Genomic DNA, 25,612 nt, shown 5'->3' with positions numbered 1-25,612 from the left:
AAACGACACGGGGATATCACAGACAGAAAGATTATAAGGCAGCCAATCTTTGTAAGACCAGGCAGAAACCCCGCCGGCCGTGCCAGGAGCAGCTCCCCGGTCAGCACCGCGGACAGCGGCGCGGCCGCGCCCGCCCTGCCCACGCGTGTCCCAGCCGCCTCCACCCATCCCTGCCTCCCTCCCTCCCTGCCACACGGCTGGCATAAAGAGACGATACATTATACAAACTATACATTATACAAATATATTCAGTATGTATCCGCATCTCTCATGGATGGATCACTGCAAAGAAGCTGAAGTTTGACAGCAAAGCTGGAGACTCGAAGGCACAATTGTGCTGGTTGTGCAGCTCTATACTATGCTGGAGCAAAGTTCCAGGGCCAGGAATGTGCCTATACTTTCCCCAGCAGTACAAAATTTACACAAAGTAAATGACTGCAGGTGCATTTCACAACCCTCAAAACCCGGTATTTCCCTGTCTAGTCTTTTCTCCTTCACCAGTATGTCCTGTCATCTTGGAAAAGTTCAAGAACATGGAGGTCAAGAACATGGAGCCCATCTCCTCGAAACCTCCAGAGACCCCTCCACTCATCTGTTTCTCCTATGCTTAGATCTTTTGTCAGTGAGATGCTTCTTTTCTCCTGTGAATAATAAGCCACCTGCTTCCCTCAGCAAGCAGAACCTACCAGACACCTGCTGACACTCTGCAATCTGAACAGTGACTGGCTTCTCACTTAGGTTCTTCTTTTGCACCTTCCCCTCCCCCAGACACCACAGAACTCCATTGTTCATGCTTCAGCTTTTGGACTGCTCTGAGGAAGTGACATACCCTCACAATTGAAGCCAACGCTACTTGAAGCAAGCTGTAGTTTCCAGAGTTAGAAACTGCACGGGTAGTGGGACTCATGCCTAATGCTTATTGCTTTTTCTGTTCATTTCCTTTCAAATGCAAACTCTAATTATCCCCTGTTTGAAGCAGAGCCACTTCATTCAAGATTATTGCCATTATCGCATTTTGAACAAGTCAAACACCTGCCCTCCTAATCATGTCTGCCCACACAGGCCAGCCAAGCTATTCTGCAAGTTCCCCCTGCCCACCCTACAGAAAGAGCTGCAAGACTGACAGGGTAAAATCCTGAGCCACCTTCTCCGATCTCCGAGCTGACCACGCTTTGGGCAGCAGGTTGACTAGGAACCTCCTAAGCTCCCTTCTAAAGCAAACTGTTTGGTGGTTCTAAGTTTTCAAGCAGGGATAGCAATAAAAATTGTTAGAACATTCAGCTCTGTAACATAATCCTCCAATGCTTCCTTTCTTTAGGATTTTCCCCTAAATCTAAAGGATAGGCCAATGGCCACCACAAAGCCCAGGATCTGGACCCCCTCATGTGCCCAGGGGCTCAACACATTCACTCAGCACTCAGAATCTTGCAAACCTTTAGGTGCTTCTCTTCAGAGGATTTCCAAATTCTTCCTGCCAGTGGCCTTTTTTCAAGGTCTTAAAACTTTGACATTCATAGATTATCTTTCATAGCACTCACTGATGAAGTGCTGACTCGAATGGTCCCTGACAAGTTTCCTGAATGCTGTAGTATCAGTTCATGTGTTAGAGCATCCATAGTAAAAAGCAAAAATAAAAAGCACCAAAAAGTCACAATAAATGGTGAAATTAAGGCAACATAACACACTTTAAATCAGAAGAAGAGCTACAGCTCAGCTCCTGGGCAAGGAAAGGTTATAATTTACCATAACAGGACAAAGAATACACATCAAATTACTCACTTTTCAGAATCTCTCTTATGCACAAGCATCAGCAAAAGTGACTATACGCTTGCAAGCAACCAGCAAACTAGAAGGGGAGATTTTTCCTAATTACTGTAGGTTATAATCCTCTTGAGTGTTTCTCTTTCCCCTCCAAATAAACCACTGATGCTGCGCTCACATTAGCAGAATTCCCCACCCAACCTGGATGGTTCATTTCCCCAGGCTTGCTTTTTAAGGTGAGAAGGAAGCAGGCTTTGCCAGAGGGTGATTTAGAGCATCTGATGACTTAGGAACATAACTTGGGCTACCCCCCACTTTCCTACAAAAACCTAAGATAAGCCTCCTAATCTAAATTAGGTGCTTAAAATCAGGTGGTGTGCTTATTTTTTTCCTTATCTCCCCATTAGCACTCCAAATCCTAGTGCTCACCTGTGTATCTTTAAAGGTCATATCCACAGCTGGTAATTTTCCCCCCAGTTTTTCTTCAACCAAAAGGGGGATATTACAAAAAACAGTAAGAAAATGCTATTGCACAAGGTTATGTTGTGAAATGGAAACCATTCAGGAAAGGATGAAATGCTTCCCAGTGCTCTAATATGGCTTTGGAAATTCTTTAAATTTTGAACTGCTGATGTCCTGTTAGGCAATCTCCTGCAGCAGAATAAATCTTGGACACAGGTGTCCCATAACACAAGTGACCTTGGATGAAAGCCACAAACATGGCAACAAAATAAACTAGCACATATCCCTTGACATGTAGCCAGTGCTACATTTTCCTGCAGCAATACTGTCAAGAAGTAAAACGCAGAGCTAAAAGTCAACTACAGCTCCATATCCAAATAAAAAGTAAAGGCAAATTAAATCTTTCCTCCTCTCCTAAAATTAGAAACAGAGCAAGACCATGAAGCTATAAACTGAGTATTTAGTCTATAAACAAAGCAATACTCTCTTTTTCTTGTCACAGTTAATCTTGGATGTGTTCGCCACACATTCTCTGTGTCTTCCCCAACCTGCAGCACAGTCACAGAATTTTCTATCAGGATTTGGGCCTTGATTCAGTAATTTGACCCTGAACTGCTGAAAAATTTGCTCAAAATCTGTTTGAAAACATTTTACAAAAAACTGTATCTAAAGAAAGAAAAAAAAAAACAGTAAGAGAATCTCACGATCCATGCTTTGTGGGAATATCTATCGACAGAGGAGTCTGGCATCCACATTTCTTCCTAATTCAGCAGATCACATCCACAATCTCCCAAGAGGGGCACGTGAGAGGAAGACAGAGGAATCCAGAATCACCATTAAGTGAGATTTCTGTGTTTACAAAAAGCAGAAGCTGAAGATCTAAGGCAAGATCCTGATGCCCTGGAAAACCACTGTGTCCTGAAGCTACAGAACAGAGAGCCAAGTGAGAGGGTAACACAGCCTAATCAGAGCAGAGATGAGCATAAGCACTCCTTCTGTGACAGGCAGACAGGCATGATTTGCAACCACAAACAGCTGCTACCTCAGCCATACAGTGGCAGTGGTTTTTCAGTACATGTATTTTATTAGAAGAATATCCATCTCCCAGTAATAGAAAACCCATGAAACAATCAAATGTGTCCTCACAACGCTCAGGAAGAAGCAACCACAAGAACTGAGGCAGAACCACAGAACTGTGCAGAATTCTCCTGTCTTGACAGAACCACCTTTGGCAGCCAGGAAAGTCCTTTGGAGTCTCCAGCCTGGTGCCTCAGACAGCACTGAGTTCCAAAATCAGCCATACTTACCTATCAGAGGAGCCCAGTGGGAGAGCATTTGCAGTCTCTTTACCTTAGTCCTGATCTTCATGGGATCAGAATGCAATGGGATAAATACACTGAAAATCAAAACCAGGAGTAGTAACTTCCTTGGAGCAATTTCCCTGCCTGCTCTACCAGTGAAATCAGTGCTTGAGGTACTTCTCATGCATGGACTCTCTCTTGGCCAGGCTGGCTTCTTTTTCATTCCATCACAACAGTGCAGACAGCCTGTCAGCTTTTCTTCAAAACAACAATATAAATAGAGCTAATCATGCTGTTCACCCTCACTAAGTTGATCGTTGCTTGGCAGAAGTCAACAGCTATGATCCTTGTTACACTGAGGAACCAGACTCCATGTCTGTGTTTAATCTCGCCTCGTGCCGGCACATTTCTGAGGGGTCTATACATAGAAATGGATGGTGGGAACCCGCTCGGATCACTGCACACTCCGATGCACTGCAGTGCTCTGTGATTACTCTTGCTGGGGTCTTGTTTAAGCCCCTGTGTCCTCCAGGAAGACACTTATGGCAGGAGGGAGGCACGACCCAGGGTTTGCCTTCTCCACGGGTAAGCAGCTCTTGCAGAGAACGGCCACAACTGCTGCTGAGGGTCGTGTCGGCCCCACGGCTGCGGTCAAATCCCCACACAAAGCTGCTGGGCTCCATTACCACACTCTGCACAACAACCTGTCACGGCAGTCAGGTACAAGGCAAGGTGTGTTGTGTAAAAAAAAGACAGTATGGATTATTTGTATTTAATGGAAACTGCTTAAGGCACCCTTTTATGTTGCAGCTGCACATTCTGCTCTCCAGGGTGCTGAGAGATAGGTGGCCAATATATTTAATAAAAAATGAAACCATCCATTATTCATATACTGATATGACATTTCTGTACTCTCTAGTTCACTCTGAATCTCATTTATATGACTATGGATAGTTTTCCTCATGTGCAACACAGTACCATGTAACTTAAGCTCTGCCAAAAAAAGCCCACAAATTCAGCAGGAAACTGCATGGGACTGGTTAAAATCCCAGTAATTTAATCACACAGGTAATTAAATTATTTGAATTATTCATTTAACATACCTGGTAACAAGAGTAAGCAAACACTGATCATATTTTACCCTTGCTGGGGACTAAAAGGAACAAACTCCCATTTTAAGCAGATCAGGAGTTAGAATTCATGTTAAGAATATGATTTTAGCTAAAAGATGAACGCTGTCAGAGGGCAGGAGGTGGCATAGGAGTCATCATTTTTTACCCATTTACTTGGGCAAAAAATACACTCTTTAGAGCCTGCTAAAAGTGGCAACCTCAACTTCAGAACCAATCCAGCATGTTTGTTAATACCTGCAGAGGGGTTTCCCAACAACCTGATAACATGGTACAGATGATACTGTGGGTCACCTGGAGTTCTGCTTCCAAGTCAGCAGGTTCACCTCAAAGCCTCAAGAGGAATTAGCAATTGGGATGTCATCCATCACCCAGCTGAGAAGCACTTTCTTCCTACAGGAGAGCTCGTCACACCAAGCAACCCACACAAAATACAATTAAACCATGTCACTGCTAGACAGATTGAAACTGCAGCTCAATAGAGGAACTCACTGTTACTAAGCAATTTCATAAATTATGTTCTGGCAGAGCTTCTCTGGAGGGTATTAGCAATGATCCACACTAGGACCTAGCAAATTGCTTGGGTAAAATCTTAGCTCCATTAGAGCCAACAGCAAAAGTCTCAGGCACTTACACAGAGCCAAAATTTTATTTTCTCATGCCAGCTGCAACCCAGTGCTACGGCTTTGGGCAAACCACACTGATTCAGCCTCCTGAGTTAAAAACCATGGACAGCTAACCACTGCTTTTGGAGAGACTGTGGAGCATTCACAGAAGTGGCCCATGCAGAAGAGGGCAAGTATCATCAATCAGTGCTATTTAGCAAACAGGCCACTTCAGCAACTCACCGTCAGGGAAACACTCCACTGATACAGACACCAGGCTTGCAGTTCCAGCTGGATTCCCCTCTTGTCCTGTGCAGGCTTAGTAAAAGTATCTTCTTTACGAACTCCATGAGCAGAAGACTGGCCCAAACTCTGGTGCAATCCCCCCTCTCTCAGGACTGCAAGATGACTATCTTCACTGGTTTGGTACTTTGAGAATTGTAGTTGGGTGTTCTGCATCAAACATCAGCCGTGTTCTTTCACAGGCAGTGCATGTACATGAACAGTCGCCTTCACGAGTCAGAGATTAACAAAAACACTGCTACACAAATGCAGACATTAAACTCTGCGTAACACACACATTTGTTTAAAATTAATTCCGGGGACTTATTGCAAATAGGTTTTATGGCTGTATGAAGGGAGGCTATAAAAGGACATTTGGCTCCTTAGTAGGTGGCATGTTACATTTTTAAAAGAAATATTATTCCTCCCAGATAAATGCACAACAGATGTAACATTTGACCTAAGCAATAAGATTTATTACTATTTTTAAAGCAAATTCAGCACAGCTTAAGAGAACACTGTACAGAATTCTTTAGGCTAGGAAAAGGTTCTTCTTGTCATCGATGCATGCTTTGCATTTGTCAATTCTTGCCCTCAAAGCCAACCCAGAGTTTAATATTTCAAGCTTCTTACAAAGGTGATGATCCTGCAATTCAATCTGCTAATGTAGCACATAGCAGGCTCCCTCTAGTCACTGCAGGCATGGGCTCATATCTTTGCTTTTCATATCAAAAGAAATCTGCATGGCCTCTTTGGTCTCTTTCCGAGCCCCAAAACATTCCATGTGATTTACATTAAGCATAATACCAACAGCACATGCAATCAAAAGTGTCACACGTTGTTTGGCAGTGAAAAATAAACATTACAGCTGTGATCAAAGAATGTGTCTTGCTTATATAGTCTTATATTCATTTCTTTAGCTCATGCACTTTCGTATAAATATTTATTGTTTAGTATTTTCTTCAGAAGCCATAGTTCTTCTGTTTTCTAAAAATAACCTGCTTATGCATAGTCTTCTATTTTCAAAGCACTGTTCTTCCTTTTGTTGAGTTTGTTTCCAATATCTCTGTGCATGAAAAGTTGTGAAAGATGGGTATGTGCAACTTTGGTAGCAAACATGTTGAAAATACCTAAAAATGAGGAACAATTCTTGCATAAACACCATCAGTGGTAAACAGTCCCAGTGAGAAAAAATCAATAGGCCTCCATGTCATGTAGTAATTTTGCATTTTGCATAAGGGCATGAAACATGAAAATTAAAATATACCTGAGAATAACATAAAAAAATCTCATTTTCAAGAAAACACTCACTTTTGTTGCTCAACAGTTTTAAGCATCAAGTAATTTTTTTAAGTTTTTGCATTTCACTTCCTGTAACATAATCTCAGATGGTCCAGCAGGCAGCCCCTGACCAACACTCAGGTGAATCGTGGAGCTGACACTACAGTGTTCACATTGGAGAAATCAGTGCATCTGAAAGGTCACCTCCTACCCCACCACTCATAGAGATTAAGCACTTAAAACTGTGAACCTCTGTACAGCCTATAAAGAGAATCTTGGACTTAATACAGCACTTTCACTTTGTTGTTTTTGATATGGACAACTGCCAGTGGAAAGTATTAGCAGTGATCCAAACACTAGGATGTAGCAAAGTGCTTGGGTAAAAGCCTGGCTCCATCAGAGCCAATCACAAAACTCACAGGCACTTCTGCAGTGAGCACTGGGATCAGATCCATAGGCCAGGAAAGTTTCTACCTGTCTGTGGCCCAAGCACTGCTTTAGTTCTTCACTTTACACTGGATTTGCTTGGAAAGGGGAAGAGGGGAGAACCTGGACTGGAATTCCTTTCTGATCCCAAATTCAAAGCACCTCACCAAACGGCATCCTCTAGAAGATCTAGGCAACACTGCAGATCTGAGATCACATAAACACATCACCTATAGATCCTCTCCAAATTGGTGTTCCCCGAAACTCTTTTAGTCAAGGAGTACTTCATCAGCCAGCTCCCTAGCCACGGAGCACTGTTGGTAGCCCTTTAGTGGGATGTATGCTGAGAATCTTTAGGAAAGACTGTAATCCCACTGAGTGTTTTCCATTGGTGACTGCACATCAGCCAGGATAAGTAGTTCCCAGACTTTTTAAAGGGATGCAGTTGATTTCTGTCAGAGAAAAATCATCTTAGAGTCTTCACCTCTCATTAATGGCTGTCAGTCAGGGTACTGACATCCATACAGATATTGCATGTTGTGTTTGAAAAGTATCTGAGTGTATCCACAGTGAGTACTGGGATTAGATCCACAGGCCAGGAATGTTTCTACCTGTCTAGTGCCAAAGCATTGCTTTAGTTTTCCTTCATTTTACACTGGTTTTGCTTGATTGGCTTTACAAAAGCAAAAGCAGTCAAGAGATGTCCAAAGCAATCAGCTTGACCTGCTCATACATCCTGGTTTTATACTAAGACTTCCTGCTATCTGGAATAGTTGCCTGGCTTCCTTTAACACGTTGGGAACATCCATCAGTGTTCTATCACATACATCCTATCAAGGTTTGACACCCAAAAGGAAAGGGTGCTACTTTCACTCATAAGGTCAAGAAGTTCATAGCCCCACCTGCTGTAGGCTTTGCTGCAGTGAGGGAAAACAGATTCCCTGTCCACCTGCAAAGACAGTCTCTTGGACTTGAAGAATGTCCTCAATCAGAGATGGAGATCCTTGGAGAACTGACCACCAGACCACCAAACATTATCGAGACTGACTACAGCACATGTCAGACGAGGACTGGGAGCTACATTACATAGGGCATGTTTGCCTATCCTTCCAGCACAGTTCAGTCTGAGGTGTGGAGATTTCAAAGCCCCGTATTTAGAAGTAAATCACAGAGAGGTTCATCCTCTCCACATCCACCCAAACCACAGGCACAAGTGAGGGAGTTTTGTAGTTCTGTATCACCTGCATATGCCAAATGAGAGACTTTGTTCTATATACAGAAATGCAATTGATAGGTTGCATTGCTTCAAGAACAACAGGTTTTATAAAAATTGCTTAAGGTTTATCTTTTCAGGTATTTTGAATACTCCCTGAAATATCCCATAACATTGTGGTTAGCAAAGAGAAGAAAAGGAGGGAAGAAAAAGACTGAAAAGTATTCTGGAACAGAAAGACAGTTAATCATTCAGGTTGTCCACAATTCCTCTGGCCCACGAAAGTCTCAATTCAGACTCTTGCTTTGTAGTAAGAAAAAAAAAAATCCTGTTGTCCTACCATCTCTCCTCTACAATGCATGATGGAATCCAGAGTCACAAACTGCCACGACTTCACAGGCAAAGGGCACATCCTAAAGCAGTTCATTTCATGTCTTCCTGACACCCCACGGGCAGCTTTTTTCCCTAAAGCAAAGAACCTCACAACATCATTTTGTGTAACATTCTTTACATATTTTGACTCACACTCCCAAAGCATATTTATATCACTCAGACTGTGCACATGCGGGTTTTGGGGGATTGTTGAGGTTTAGAATTTTTCAGCTTTTTCCTCAGCTTGATATTCTGCACTCTTCCTGGAGCTTTCTGATTAAAGATTCTGCTTTGTAATGAAAGCAAACCAAGTACTTCAATGTTGAAAGAAAGAGCAAAAAGAGGCAGTCAAAACATGTGGTGATTCTTATTTTTCCTTTCAAGAGTGACAAAACAGCATATGCAATTCAATACCCAGGATCAGTTAATTTTATCTGAAAAAGAAGCTTTTGCAAGTTAACATTTGCTATGATTATCACCCACATAATGCTCATTTCCTGTGCAAAGCCACCGTGGTGCCCACGTGAGTCACCTTCATACTTTGGGAATATGGGCACGGGGCAAGGTAGGTCACCAGTTTTCACAGCCTTTGTTTTATTTTACAATACATTCACGATTCTCTGTACTTTCAATGGCAAATACATCATGCTTGATTGGCAATGCTGGTATCTGATATTCCACGATTACCTTGGCTTGCAAGTGAGACAGTAATGCACATTCGTGTTACTCTCCCTTTAATGTAGTACAAAGCCGGACAGAGCTCAGAAAGAAACCCCTAAAATCCATTACCTATTTATGATCATGTACAAACGGATATTTATCATGTTAAAAGAGAACCATATGTTAAAGTGGAGGCTAGAGCCCAATAAATCTTTTTGGATGAAAACCCTTTTCAAAAAAAGGAATAAAATAATTAACATTTGCTTTTGCCAGCAGAAACATTTGCTCATGAATCTCCTGGGAAGGGAAGGGCATTTAACCTTTTTACATGCCATCCCCTCAGACATCTCTGACCCCACTGCAAAAGAGACAACAAAGATTCCCGACTCCATGCTGCTGATTAAACCCCTTGTAAGAAACATCTGGATGAAATTTTCTTGGCAGTCGATTTGAAAAGTACACAAGAAGCAGAACTAGGGAGCAGCCATAGTTCAGCCGAGTGACACAAAGATGATGCTATGCAAAAGCAGACTTTTCCTTGAGCACATTAACTCCTGAATATTAGCCTGAGACTGTGCAAGCAACCTCATTAGCAGAAGAAAAATAAATCCCTCTTCTACTCTGTGTGCCAGTGTAGAGAAGGCAAACAGGCTTTGGAAAAAAGCCAACTCAACAAATTTGTTTCTTTTAATAAAATAACAAAGGGTTTAAATAGTTTACCTGCCTAATACTTAACTTCAGCTGACAGGTAAGAGAGAAGTTGTCAGTCGCCTTAACTTCCAAAAACCATTAAATTTTTGAAGGATTTCGAAACTTCTGTGGTTTCTGAGAAACTCCCCAACACCCTGGATGTAATGCTTTCCTACTTACTGTCTCAGACCATACAGCCCCGGCCTAAATTAGCAAAAATAACCTCTAATTTTCATAGCCTGACATTCAAAATAAAGGAAATCCTGGCCCTCTGCTGCTTGAGTTTAAAGAGCCTGTCAATGCAGCTCAAAAGATTGTTCCCTTTTGGAAATACAGACCCTGGAACTCTCACAGTTTTCCCTATTTACAACAGGCCTAAAAGTGAGAAATTTTCACTGTTGCTATTAATTGAGTAGCACCAGTGAAAAACCTACATGAACCAGGCCAACTTTACTCTGCAGCTGCTATGTTGGGAAAACAAACAAACAAAAAGAAGCAGCGGCAGAAAAAGCATCTGAGTCTGGCACAAAGGTGCAAAAAAAAAGGAAAGCAGCGAGGAACCTTCTGCCCCACAGCTGCCAGGCTAGGAAAATTCCAGAAGGAACACACAGAGACACTTCGTCTTTTCCAGAAGCCAAGGTGTAGAGTGCTCAGACTCCACCAGAATTACTCTGACACATAAAAATGAAAGCTTCAGCACTGCCCAGGGCTACGTTTACTGTAATCGTGAAAAACTTCATGGGGGATGGAAAGGACTTTAAACTTTTCATTTGGGACACTGCTATAAAGCAGATTATCAGTGTGTGTTTAAACTTGCCTGGTAAATATTTTTAAGTCATAAAGAAATTAACACGTAGAAACAAAATCTGGTCTAAACATTTTATCTCCCATCCAAAGTTCACATTCTAATGCACCCCTACTGATTTTTGCTACACCACCTCGATCCCAATAGATCTAAAAGAGGGGCACCTATTCAAACTGGTACTGCTATCACTTTCTGACTAAATGAACTTATCCACAAACACCTTGTTATATAGAATTGTTTAGGTTGGAAAAGACCTCTAAGATCATCAGGTACAACTGTTAACCCAGCACTGCCGCGTTCACTGCTAAACTGTGTCGCTAAGTGCTACATCCACATGTTTAAACACTTCCAGGGATGTTGATTCCAACACTTCCCTGGGCAGCCTGTTCCATTGTCTGACCACCCTTTCAGAGAATAAATTTTTTCCTAATATCTAATCTAAACCTCCACTGGCGGAGGCAGTCCTTGAAATATGGGAAAAAATATGTCAGATAAAAGAAATTTCAGCATGGGACAAGAACAGCCATCTGGAATGCAGACCAGAAATACAATCACTGAAGTGTAGCAGTAAGAATTAAGTTTGAAGCTTAATTCTGAAGTGTTTCTTCTATCAAAATAAATAAAATATTGCAAATCTTTTGTACCACATTGTAATACCACTGGAATGGTAATGAATGAATAAAATCAGAAAAGAGGTTTATAGAATCCAAAGTAAAATGCAATATTCATCAGTAATAGTGGAAATAAGAAGCTGTCATGTAGAACATCTACATGTGACAGCCACACCACTTGTCCAGGCAGGAGGTGACACAGATGCAGATTTTAGGACAGCCATCTGCCAGGCCTGCCATTTTAACTCCAGCCAGTTGAACTCATGGCTAAGAGAAATACTTTAAGACTCCTGCATCAAGGGAAAATCTGCAATTTTGTTACAACCCTTCCACGTAACCAGTGAATGCTTTGCAACTCCCTCTGCACATTTGGTCTGCACCAAACAGGAAGATGCTGCAATATTCTGAATCCAGCAATGTGTGTGAAACCAACGAACAGTTAAACCGAGCAGTAGAAAGCAGGTGACTGGAAAACATGGAACCAAGGCTTACAGTGTATCGAGAAATGTCCTTACACTTAAAAAATTATAATGCACTCCAAAATCCATTTGTTCAGGCAATCCATGTACAACAGAAGGCACTGTTATCCATATGAATCTATCAATTCTGCACAGCAAAAACCTGAGAAGTGCAACTCAATTAGATGCAGCCTGGCCCCTCCCAGTCATTCAGGTTCCTTGAGGACAAACGTTTCCTTTCAGTCCATCAAATTATAAAAACACCACAAAAATTTGTACATTACAGTAGCTGGTTAGAAAGAGCATTCTGGTGGGGGAAGCACACTGCTAATTTCCAGAAAACCTTCAGCAGCATTAAATTACCCTCCCCTATCACCCAGAAGTCACGATGATTTCAAGAAAATGTAATGATGAGACCATTCCCATTGACCTTTGTAGCTGATCCTTCAGTTGCCACCGGGAGTACTTCCAGCAAAGTTAAATGATGTGATCAGTCCTTTGTTGTCAAATGTGTATCCACTTTGTTGTTCTATTGTCTTATTCTCTAGAATTCAAACAAGAAAAATAATATGAAAAATGGTCTATAGAGAACACCTTTGCCAGACACAACACAGCTCACTAGCTAAGAATGCGAAGCTGTGGAAAAAACTCTCAGTTGAGTCCAAATTTCATTCCCTAAATGCAGTGACAGGAATAAATTACACTCAGATTTTCTCTAAATGCATAAATGTGCACACCTCTACAACCGAGCTGAGAAATTAATCCTCTGCAGAATCAGTCTGTTACACTGTTCTGCATTCCTTTTGATTAAACTTGAATTTATTTTCCAGGATGCAAGCTTTCCACACATCTAAAACCTCACACTGACAGCAATGTTAGCAGTTAAAAAGTTACAAAACTGTTAAACACATTATGATCGACAGCAATCTTCATCAAATGCCTGGCTGACAGCTAGATATCACCTTAATGCGCTCTTGTGCAAAACTAGTTCAGACCCTGTTCAAACAGCAGCACGAGAAGGCAATTAATTAGAAGCAACAGTGCTCTCTGAATAACACACACTTCCAGGCAAGCAATAATGTGAGCATAACATCCTACTCACGCTTCTTGGAAAATGGTAATTAGCACAGAGGTCTATTCTCTTTGTTGCTACAGATCAGATGCAGTTCCAACATCCCTGCAACACATAAAATGGCCCCAGAGAAGTGACTCACCTGCAGCAGTTCGCCGGTGTTCTGCTAATGTATAAATTTCCTGCAGCTGTTTCTTCTGATCCTCACTCAGCGGTGCTGTCAGGGAATGGTACCAGGCTGCATCCCGGCTCTGCACCGCTGTCACAACAGGGGGGGATGAAAAGTGATTGTCAGGCACAACAGAATGAAACACGTGGAATTTCTGGTTGGTTTTAAAACAGAACCTGCACCGCAAAACAGGCTCAAGTATTCCTGTCGGTTTTCTTAGCACAGAAGCCCCACTCTAACAGAGGCAATCCATTTTGGGGGAACTTAATTACATCCTCTCCTTTCTGGAACAGAGAGTTAGCCATGTGGCCATTACTCATGGACAATGTGAGCTGAATATTCTAATTGAAAATTCATATGAAAACTAAAAGCAACAGCATAATTTCTCCATTATGATTTCAACACCTAGAAGGTGACAAATATTTCTACATATGGGAGTCCCTCTAGTGACTGAGGCCCACTCAATTAGGCTGAGATCGAAAAGTTCTGAAGGAGAACATGCAGAGAATTAATTTCTGGATATATTTGCTACCGTTTGTTTTTTCAGCACTAGTAAGCCAAAAAAATCTTAGCACTGGCATTAGAAAGCAAGACCATATTTTCCAGTTTCAGTTATCTAAATTATTTCTTGTAACAAAGAAAAGGGGTTTTAACGGTGGTGACCATAAACATCTCCAAATGATTTCATCTTACATCATCCTGCCAATCAGAAAACACGTACTTAGAAGTGCTTGTGTAAAAAACTGGTATTCATCAACACCATTTTCAAGGTCAAGAGGTGTGCTGAACCCTTCAAGAGCAGTCTCTTCCAATGCATCTTCATCCCAGTCATCGTCATCATCATCATCTTCATCCTCTTCCTCTACACCTCCACCACCACCTCCTCCTTCTCCACCATGGTTGTCTTGCATCGCTTGGCTCACCTCATTTGTCTCATCCTCATCACTCGGTATCTCTTCTGGAAAAGCAGTGATATACTTTGTAAAACGAAGTTTAAAAACTATAAGGAAACAATGACTTAAAAATCAAAACCAATTAATAAATCTAGGTTTTGGTTGGAAAGGGGACTCTCTGTTAATACCCTTCCCCCAAAATCTCAAAAGTCCTGGAAAAATGAAGCTGTTAGAATGTTTCCTATATTCCAGATCAGTTAAACTTTTGTTTCTATGCAGACCTGAGAAATGTGAAACTGCCATCTTTCTTCTTCTTTCATTTATGCAGTCACTGTGCAATTACAGGATCCAAACATTTTGAGGAAATGTCTTCGATGAAGTGGTCCTTCACTGTGCTTTTTAAATTACAGAGACCTCACAAATAGACACAAAACCATGAGAAAACCAGCTGCAGACCAATTGTGTGCCTGTTATTCTTCAGAGTGCTCCCTTATTTGAGCAAATTTAAACCAGCACCTCTTGTTTTTCTTTACCTTCCATTCCACTTAGAAACTATTACACCCTGAATTAAATGCAACTACAACATGAGATTCTAAATGCTACTTCTTACTTAAGGAAAAGTATTTCTGACTTATAATCAAGATGGAAAAATTACCCCCCACACCAATTCCAAACCTTTAGCTTTTCCTCGGTTAACAGTTTAGAAAGACTAAAGATGACTACATATGCAGCAAGCAGGGACTAAATCACAGGAGAGAGATTTGAAAATGAGTGTGCTTTCTCCATGCTGTATTCCTATATGTCGAGAAGAATTCTGTGATTCCACTACAGAAAAATCACGTGTGAAATTTCAGCGGATCACGTACTCTGCTCACGTCCAATCTAATTTTCAGACCTCAATCTAATTTTCAGACCTCCAACCCTCTATCTACTATTCCACGCCAAACAGATTTTCCTGCAACGCTGTGTATGATTCCTCCCCACAATTCCCTCTGTAAGACATTCTGGGGTGTTTTTTCTTTTCTGGCAGTTAGGGGCCTGTCTACTCAAGGAAACTCAGCTCTCTCAAACACTGTGTTGCAAACAACTTTCCATTTGGACAAACAGGCCCTGCTAGGATTTCCTTTGAAATTCAACCAAACATGGTTTTCAAGTAGTTGGGTACTAGGAACAGCTTCTTTCCAGGGAGTAAGAATATAACCAGTGGAGCCCTGGCAAGCTGGAAGAGTGTGGACTTGCAAGTTACCCTTAAACCAATACTACCCTTTCACAAAACATTAGCTGTCATACATTCAAACGTTTTCAATACATTTTGGCAAGAAAAATCAATTCCTAAGATGACCTTTCAAGCACCCAGTAAGCCGAGCTATTTTCAGCAGACTAATGAGTCTTAAAAACAAACTGCAATTTCTTACCCCCTTTAAATTAAATCCAGACAAAATCCACAATGTGAAAAGGGGAGATTTTACCATTATCTTCTGCAACGTGTTTTTCATCTTTAGCATGATCCTCCTGTTCTGTGAGTTCTCGTGAGGCGCAAACTTGTTTTAAGCCCAAGAAGAGGAGGAGGATTGAAGGAACAATCTGGGCAGCCACAGCATCCACTGCAGGTGGTCGGTTCTGCAATTCCATTAGGATGCTCAGTCCTATTATACACATCTTTCTGTCATGGAGTCTGAAAAAAACCACACTTGTTAGAAAAAAAAAAACAACAAGATTTTCACTGCAAGCATATTCAGAGAGGATTAAAATTCTAGTGCTGGACATAGGAGGCTACGTTTAAAGTCTATTTTCAAAGCTTCTAAACAAACTATTTCCTTTGTTCTGAAACAAGTTCCCCACTGGAAAGTACTTGTCCAATAACAATTAAACACCTTTCAAGCACTGGTCAAACTCCTGGAGCAACTGTTTCTGATTACCAAATGCAAAATTTGTAATGCTAAATAAATACTGTTTAATAATTATGTAGACTAACTTGTCTTTAATAAAGCATTTGATACAGATTATCATAATTAAGTAGGATGGAAAATTAATTTGCCTTGGTTTCGACAGCAGTGCCATTGCAGGGATTGAAATTGGCAAAAAGACTATTAATGAAGAGTAACGATAAGCAGGAATGCACTGAATCGCAGGGTGCATTTATGGAGAGCCCCAGGGCTAGCTGAATTTAAACACACTTATTAAAAGTCCATCAGAATTGTTGTATTATACATCCAATTTCTGATGCTAACTTGAGACACATAGCTAACTCTGGTGAAAGCAGGGAAATAATTCCACCATATCAAGAATAACTGGCAGTATACTCAAGTTAGGAACTTGCAAATGAGCAGATCTCCAGTAAAATGAACTATAGATAATTGAAGGGAAAGAAAATCATTAAATTAGTAGAAGAAAGATTTTTATGTGACCAGAGTCAGGAAACCAGGTAAGAGCCCATGCTTTTAAACAAAAGAATTGATTTACACTTCCAGAAACAGAAGTTTCTGCAAACAAGACAGAAAAGGCCTGCAACTGCCTCTGCAGATACCTTTTGGTTCTCCTTCACTGGAAACATCAGTAGTATTCAACTCGGGGCTAAAATAACAGTATTCTGCAACTGGGGCCTTGAGAGGAGTTTGTTTTCTTTGAACTATTCAATTTGATGCTGACAGCTTCTGTTCAAGCCTTCTGCAAGACAAGTAATGCCAGCAAGACCTACAGAAACCAAGCAAACCTCCAGAGCTGGCAGAAGACGGCCATCCTCTACACTCTTGGTAGATACTTCCATTACTGAATCAGTTTTACTTTGAAATGAAGAGAATACAACTTGAGAGAGGAGAAACTCATCTGATGGGCAACCCAGACTGCAATAAAGCTAACAGGAGTACAACCAGCTCAATCCACCACTTCAAAAACTGCTACAGAAATACAGTTTTTTAAGTGCTTACAATTTCATTACCAAAGTTGCTATATAACATGCTACTGAACTATTATATCCTTTAAGCAACACAAGTGATGCTGTATTACAGCTTTCTAAACTTTACTTATGCTTAAACAAGCCTGGAAATCTGGAGGGATTTCACTGTACCTCCCACGTTGTTAGTCCTGTTAGAGTTCACTCAAGTGATTCATTCTCAAGAGTAGCTGACAACAAAAATAAATTACATATGACCACGTGGAACATCATGATCACAGAAGACCTTCCAAGAAAAACAAAGTCAACAAGCATGTCAAATGGCACGCTTTGACACACTGGGGCTTGGCTGCTTCATTACACGTGTTGAAAAATGCAACCAAAGTGCATGTGGGCAAAGAGAGTCCTTCCATCACTGCTAACTGCAGTACTTTCTTCTCAGATGGAATGGGGCACAAAAGAGGGCATACAAACCAACCAAGGAAACTGAGAGAGAGGTGCATGGCCTGCTTTGTGAGAAAAAAAAACAACTAAATCCCTTACTTCTCTCAGCTGAAATTACTTACTCCTGTATGTTGGAAACAAGATCATCGCCATTTGCTCTCATGCCGGCACTTTGAAGACCAAAAACCAATCTAAAGATAATGCTACCTATGAACAAAGCATAGCTTTTTGGGGAGAGTTGTCCTTAGTGCAAGTACAAAGGAAAGAACTTTCTCTCCCTCCTCTCTCTGCCAGCACTGTCACTCCAGTGTGAGCAAAGCTCTGTAATCTATGCTCAAGACTTCTATCCTGAATCTTGACACAGGGAAGCCGTGAAATTCCTTCAAGATCCAAATGTACAATGAAGAAATTTCAGTCACACGCGCCAGAGTAGCCAGTGACACCACCTTTTATCACAGATTTGAAAAAGCCACTGTTGCACAACACCAGTTGCAAAATGCAACACAGTAAAATGTAAAAAAAATCTTAGTTATTAATGGCTTATCTCCATACTAAGTTATCTTTTTGGGACACCAAATGAAGCGCTGCAATCTGAAAGGGAGTCATCATTGGGAAGCAGCCCAAATGACCAAAACCCCCAATCGTATTTGTCATGCTCCATTTTAAACCTTCTAAACAGAGTTTTAAGAACAAGCACACGTCTCCAGAATATGCATGTTATTAGAAGGCCCAGCAGGACAGCAGAAATCCAGGCATCAAGCCACCTTTAGTAAACCTGAGCCAGAAGGAGACTTGTTTCTTTCACCTGCCAGCAGAGGCAAACAGCAGGAAAAGCATCTGTCTTGCCTGAAGTTCAGCATTCTGCTGTGCCCCAGCTCTATAAAGTGCCCACAGGACCAAACAAGCAAAACAGGGTTTTATGTCAGTTACATATTTTTGTAATGGCAAAACATGGTTTTCAGGACCACTCATTTGCCATCAAAAGGCTCATTATTTCAGCACCCTTCCATCTGCTCGAGGGAGCCTGGATATGGTTCTCCTTAGTGATTTGTGCTTTGAGATCTGTACCTATTTGCTCAGCAGCACACAACAGTCCTCCCTAACAATCATGGGCTCTGCTCATTCCTCAGTGGTGTATCCAGCCTGGAGTGTTAAACACACAACACACAGCAGTGCAACGCACGACTCCAAGCCAAGTCTATTTTTAACAAGCTGTGTGTGGTCTTCCTAATCTGCAGGACCTCTTCTTGCTAATACACTTCCTTCCAGCACAGGATAAAAAGCTTTTAGAATCTTTTTGTATTTTAAACCAAGCCGAAAGTACTTCAAAGAAAAATCACTAAGCCTTTCCTCTACTGGTTTGCCTTGTTCTTTTCTATTACAATCAATACAGTTCCTGGACACACTGCAAATAATTACCCTTCTAATTGCAAAGTTGGGACCAAATGAGACTGGGACTTTATATACAACTCTGAGAAAACTAGGATTTCTACTTTAACTCTTATCAAACAAATACCCCTATTCAGCTTCTAAAGAAAAAAAAAGAACCACTTATTGAGGTTTTTTTTGTAGCAAGTCCTTTCATCCTAGTTAACAGAGAAAAATTTTTAGTATGAAAGTAAGCATAAGTCATGCAGAAGTCTCACACAAACTTCAGCTGTCAGGGAAAAGGATAGAAAGCAAAGAAAGTAAGGAACAAATGTTTTTACAAATGGCTTTTCAGTTTGAAGTTCTTGTAAAAAACATTTAGAAATAAATAAATATCCTGTGGTATACAGGTATTACAGGCGCACAACCCAAGAAAGGCTTTCAAGAAAGTCAGATTTTGTTTGCTTTTCTGTCTTTTCCTGTTCAGTCAGGCCTCTGGATATCTGGCTCCTGTTCAGATGATGATCCCTAATACTCTTAAAAAACCAAATGATCTTCTAGAAGCTTTGCTGTCCTGAGGGAAAGGAAGGAAGCCCCTTACAGTGCATCACAGGCAGTACTATAGCAAAAGCCATACACCTGGAAGCCACATACTGAGGAGACAGCACTGAAGGAAGAGTGACTTTTAGATTTGAGCAGTATTACAGATAATTATTTCACTGCTGGTAGGAGTAGATCAAAGAGAGATTTTTAATCTGCTGCTGCCACTCAAGTGCAGAGTCTGAGCAGAATCTGGCATCATGATCATGTGTTTCATTTTCACAGGCTTTGTCAACTTGTGTCTTGGCTTCAAATAAGAGTTTAGTTGAGAGGCAGCTGCAGTAGCCAATGCTTTCTGAAAAGCAACATAGAAGAACCAAAAGTTAAGCTGTAACCCACAGGACTACTTGAGATTGAAGCCTAGTCAGACCCACAGCATTTGTGCCCTGTGAATCTAGACTAGTTTTTCACTGAATGCTCCAGGATGAACTGTTTCAGGCTATAAATCTCTTTCATTTTTTATTTCTTTTAAATAAGGAACAACAAGTTTACCACCTGTAAGGAATGCCTTCTTTCCTACTGTCTCTGTATGCATTCAACATTTGATATGTAGTAGAAAAAAATGACAGCACAGAGATGAATCTCAAGAACTTTGCTACAGCCATAAAAAAAAAAGTACAAGTTGGCAAAAATCCTAAAATATCTTGTTCTTTTCTAAAGTTGGTACATATAAAAATAATTCAGTAATTACCAATAAAATTACAACAAGGTGTAGGAAATAACTTAAAGGTGCTATTTTTCAGTTATTGACACTCCAAAAGAAATGAGGGACCGTTGGATCCTTTATGCCTTCTTTGTCACCAACTCATGGTGTATAAATATGTATATCTCACCCTTCTCATGGATAACACGCATTTCTGTTAAGATACAGACTGTACTGTAGAGATTTGTAGACATAGCAGATAGAAGATGTCAGAATGCTTGTGCTATTAAGAACGGTCCGGTTTTATCATAATGAATAAGACTTTTTCCCTAGTTTTTATCTGTTTAATTTACCAATTTATTTTTTTCCTTCAAGAAGAGACACCTTCAAATCCAGACACAAATGTGGAATCTGCAGAAAGACTGTATACACCAAAGCAGGCAATTTCTTTTGTATCTCTAAGTGGACTTCCTTCTAATAAACCAGACAGAATTAATGTGCAGAATTAATCTCTGAAATGAGAAAGTCTGTGCTCCAATGCTATAAAGTACTGTGCTTTCTCTGTCCCACCGAAATGTGTAATTAGGACAGAGAAGGGAGGAAAACAACTCTTACCATGAACATTTTGACATGTGTTTTAAAAATACAACAAAGGACACGCTGAGAACAAAACTCACATAAACCACTTGGCCAGTGATTGATTGGAAGCCACTATCCTATCAACAGTTATAGAAAAGGTAATGCACTGCTCTAATAAACCACACAGTTCTAAATTCAAGATGAATCCTGTGGCAATAATGCAGCCATATGAAGATAGCATTGTTCAGGAAAGATTAACTCAATTGGTATGATGAAAAGTTATTTGGACGACTGGGGAGTGAAGGAACTGTCCTATAAGAAGTCCCCTGAAGACTTGCTTAGAATTGGAGACACAAGGTTGTATCAATAAAAGAGAGGTAGGAAAAGAATGACAACCTAAAAGAGGGTTTGCACCTATGGGTCAGGAGTGGCCTGTGCTCATCCACGGCATGACTCCTAACACACACTTCATTTAGTCTGTTGGCACAGGCTTTGCACAGAGAAGAGAAGGCACGTTCTAAGCCTATCCATACACCTGCAGTCAGATGTCAGCCTCCAGTAACAAAACAAAACTCCAAGTCAGGAAGGTGAGAGGTAGCTGTTAACTACTTTTGACTGTCTGCTTTGCCCTTAAGTGCATTTGAATCTCACAGTTAGACTCCACATCTCAGCTGAGAAGGAACCACTAAGTGTCAAGCATTGGACTTCACCTCCGCTCAGCATCAAGTGCACACTTTGCTATCTGATGACAGGCTTTGTTCCCCTTCATTTACTTTACAAATGTTCAGCTCCTGCCCAAGTGCAACTAGTGCAGTGCACACACATGTTCAAGGGAGGCTAGAATGCAGTTTAAGTTCAGGAATATGCTAAACAGCCAGTACATCAATGGCAGAGTGATAAATATGCAAGGAGATCATGCATAACTCACAGATCAAAATCAGTGTGGGATTCACTGGGCAGAGTAATGTTTTTTAACATTAAGAGGAGCAGTTAAAACCAATTCACAAGATACAGAACAGAAAACATGTATTCAGTGCTTCAGATAAAAAGTTAACACGCTGCTGAAATCCTGCTGGTAAACTCTGAATACTCTGAAAAAACCCTCAATACTTGCCCAAAAAAACAGTCTGTGTCATTCATCCACTGGTTTATGAACTGTGCAGTGATGGGCTCAGGATTGTGTGGAAATCTGATGTTCTCCAAGGTGTGCAGAAGTAGGTCAGGATTGTAGTAGAGTGCAGCTATGGCAACTTGAAGACACATGGTACGGAGCTCACTTGTTTTAACTCCTCTGGTGAGTCGCTCCAGCACAGCCTCCACAAAGAGTGGAATGCACTGGGCAGAAAAAGGAGAAAAAAAGAAAAGGAAAAAAGAAAAAGAAAGCAGTCATTATACATGTTGCCAGATTATACAGAAGTTTTAAATACTTTTATCAGAATTGATGTCCAGAGTTAACTGAAGCCCAGGTACAATAACCTAGGAACACATTCATTCACTTCCTAGTATAAAAGCGTTTTTAGCCTCTGATCACATGCTTATAAATCAGCTCTTCCCTGAGCTAAAAACTGCAACGTTATTCTGAGCACAGAGGAGAATATATGGAACCATTTGGTGGAATTTGTTCTAGCATGAATAAAAGGTTTAGAAAAGAGCTCAAAGACATTCTCATCTTTAAATAAAGATACCCAACAACTTCAAAACTAACAGGCATTAAAAACTAAATTACCTAAATTTGCAAGTTTTTCCTAAATAATGTAAAGTGATGTTAAATTTCTTATAAAAGTTTTGACATGAGTGAGTTTATTCAGATAAAAATCAAGTATGCAGAAATTTCCAAGCAATGAAATACACATCTACTAAACACATATATATTTCAACATGCAATTTACACTTTATAAAAGTCTGGGAAGCATTATGAGCATTTTAGTTTATGCATTTCAGTTTTGTGAGCAACCATTTCAATTCAGAGAGTTGTACAGCTCAATTAAGCTTTCCACCATCCACTTATTTCAATGCAAATGCATTGAATTCACTTTAAACTCTTCCAGATTTCTTTTGAAAGAAAAATCTTTCAGGGGACGTTTTTATCTGCAACGACTTCAGATTTACATTTGTAAAGTTATGCTGGTTTCAGTAAAATTAACTGAAAATTTATCACCAAAGTCCATGGACTGCATTGGTGGCAACATCAAATATGATATGTCAAAGTAATTTAGGGTCATTATAAAAGCCCAGAATTTTGTCCCTAATAGAAAAAAAGACTCCTATCTAAAAGTGTGTTCTAAGAAACACTAGAAAACTTTGATTATGTTTTTCCCTGCAATCACAATCCAGCCACGATAAAAAAAGTCTGCATTTCTAAATGCACTAAGTAATTTACAACATCAAAAATTTCTATGGCTTGGAGAAACAACAGTAGTTGGATATGCATAGTTAAACTCTCAGCCACAATGGTTTTAACTATGTGTGTTTAGCATCAAAAGGCAAATTCTATTAGGAGAAAGCAAAAAAAAAAAAAGACAACGCTGAACAACATCCTATATCCTTAGCATTCAGTCTATATCCATTTTCTGGTCATGCCCATTAATATCTCATCTCAAAAACAAAACCCACAACCTTACAAACTCATTTACTTATTTCTGTATTTCTCTCCACTTAACAATTCCCTCAAATTCACCAATTCCAACTGTTTTTCTCAGGAACCATACATGGATGATTGGAACCAGTAAAAGAGAAAACCTGTTCAATGTACATCACCTGGTCAATACCCCGTCCTTTGCACTGAAGAACAATTACTTCCAGGAGCTTGGCTGCATGGCACTCTGCATCTTCTCCTGCATCTCCTGTTAGTACCTAACCACCAGAATGACAATTTATCAGTATTAATCACCAACAATACTGAAAGCAAGTGCTCCTGTACCTGCATACATCAAAAAATCTCTACACAGCATATACACATCTATTCATGCTACATTTTGGGAGGCATTAAGGCACAGGACATAAGCAAGGATAAGTGGCTAAAGGTGAACTTTAAGAAGTTAAAGAAATTGCTGCAGTTCTTTAAGAATGTTATATTATTTCTACATCGTCACTTTCTCTTCTTAAAACAGAAACGTTACTTAAAAGAATCACTGATGTTTTCCACATTGTTTCCATTGTTTCACTTCAATCCTAATAGTCACTGGCAAAGTCAAGTTCTGTTTCCAGGCTAGTTTCTGATTAAAAACAAGATGTATGCAATCATTCTGTGTGAAACTGAATGCTTTGTCTCAGTACACTTCAACAGCACGGTCAGTGTCAATCAAAAGTGACAAAGCAGCAGAATTCTCAAACATACTGAAATTCTCTAAGCTTAAAAATCAGCAGGTAGCTAGATGCCTAACACTCTATAATGCCCCAAATCAGAGGAGGACTGCAGCATGATCTCATACTTTATTATACATGAGAGACTCAGTATAAAGGAGAAACATGGTAAGTGTAGGAAAAACTTCAAGTGAGTTCGCACCTTAGCTGACAACCAGGGAGTCCAATTGCAAGATACACAACCCAAGGAAATCAGGCTTCATTAATTCCTCTACTTACCAAAATAGCTGTTCATAGAAGAGAGTCAAGACGAACAGCAACTTTCTCCCACACAGATTTGTGCATGTAATTTTTTAAAAGCATGCCACTTAAAAAGTGTGAAGGTTCTGTATGTGCTCAGAACTGAGCTGAGATCAAAATTCCCTTAGTTCTGAAATGCCTGGCCACCACCTGGCATGTTCAGGTCACTCTGCCAATCTGATTGTTAAGTACTAGTGATAAGCACAACAGTAAGAATCAGAAGCCTTACCTTTTTACACATGGCATAAATGATTTCTAAATGCTTTGGGTTAGACAGTAAGGTATCAGTGTCAATGGTCACATAATTATGCAAGAGAGGCATCATATCTGCAGAACAAGGAGAGCAAAAGAGAAAAAAGTTACAAACTAATCCAAGCAAGTGCTAACCAGTGAGGGTGGAGTCCTATAATGGAATTCATTGGCTTATATTCTTGGATACCACTGGAAATTCAAACTCTGCAAAAGTCTTTTCTCGAATTCTTCATGAAGTGCACCACGCAGGGTGCATTGTCAGAAGAGGAACTAGGACAGGAGACAACATTTTAACTAAGTTTAATTAATTTGCAGTTTTACATTAACTTTGAATATTTCAGCTTCCTTTGAGTTTAGGATCTCCTACAATAACTGATCACACTGACAGATTTGAACATGCTTCTCCTACTTAAATATGCTCCTGTTAAACTCCCACACTCAACAGACGGTCAGGGCATGACTCAAATACATGATCATTTTAAACCAAGACACTAAATGGAACCCCACTTATTAAGGTGGGGTTTGGAGATGAATTCTCAAACAGTGGAAACACAAGCAGAACAGAAGGGATCATACCTGCAAAGTATTCAAAGCAATCCTGTTGGAAAACCTCATACAAAACACCTAAAAGCTGCCACATCTGAGGTGAAATCATCTGGCATGTTAAGCTGAAGGCCAAGGAGAGAATTTCTTCATAAAACTCTGTAAAAAAGAATCAGTTTGAAGCAGGGTGCTTTAAAAAATAAATTTAACTTGCAAATGTCTTGAAACCTGAAACCAAGTCCTGAGTCACAGAACAACTAGAAGACAGCCATTAGAAACTAAATCATACATAGAAAAATAGTACAAATTGGAAAAGACTCTTTCAGAGAGGCCTCAGGTTGGCCACAGTTACAACAATATGCATAGGTTTCCACTATCAATATACACCAAAAAATATACCTCACCAGCACATCAAAGACAATGCTTTTAACCAATTACTGAAAAATATTTTATTTTCTCAGTCTTTGCATTTTTCTTAAAGGCCTTATCACAAAAC

At 40.3% G+C, this 25,612-nt stretch overlaps 1 protein-coding gene across 2 annotated transcripts in view; it reads right to left on the bottom strand.

Annotated features, from left to right (window-relative positions):
- Nucleotides 1-5,995: 5,995 nt before the first annotated feature.
- The window catches only part of IPO8 (importin 8), a 48,435-nt gene continuing 28,818 nt past the window's right edge, over nt 5,996-25,612 (bottom strand). Inside the window, exons 18-25 of one of the 2 annotated variants that reach the window (XM_050325440.1) lie at nt 25,150-25,275; nt 24,551-24,648; nt 23,476-23,571; nt 21,833-22,053; nt 15,661-15,866; nt 14,020-14,256; nt 13,272-13,388; nt 5,996-12,601 (exon numbers count right to left, since the gene is read on the bottom strand). In XM_050325440.1, the coding sequence (XP_050181397.1) occupies nt 12,504-12,601; nt 13,272-13,388; nt 14,020-14,256; nt 15,661-15,866; nt 21,833-22,053; nt 23,476-23,571; nt 24,551-24,648; nt 25,150-25,275 (1,199 nt within the window). In that variant the 3' untranslated portion in view covers nt 5,996-12,503. Of the gene's footprint in view, nt 12,602-13,271; nt 13,389-14,019; nt 14,257-15,606; nt 15,867-21,832; nt 22,054-23,475; nt 23,572-24,550; nt 24,649-25,149; nt 25,276-25,612 lie in introns of those variants that run through there. The other variant, XM_050325441.1, reaches the window with a different exon arrangement.

Source organism: Myiozetetes cayanensis, unplaced genomic scaffold, assembly GCF_022539395.1.
Source record: "Myiozetetes cayanensis isolate MyiCay16 unplaced genomic scaffold, myiCay2020 scf3, whole genome shotgun sequence".
Taxonomy (NCBI): domain Eukaryota; kingdom Metazoa; phylum Chordata; class Aves; order Passeriformes; family Tyrannidae; genus Myiozetetes; species Myiozetetes cayanensis.
The sequence above is the reverse complement of the archived record's forward strand: the minus strand, read 5'-3'. Positions and strand labels throughout refer to the sequence as shown.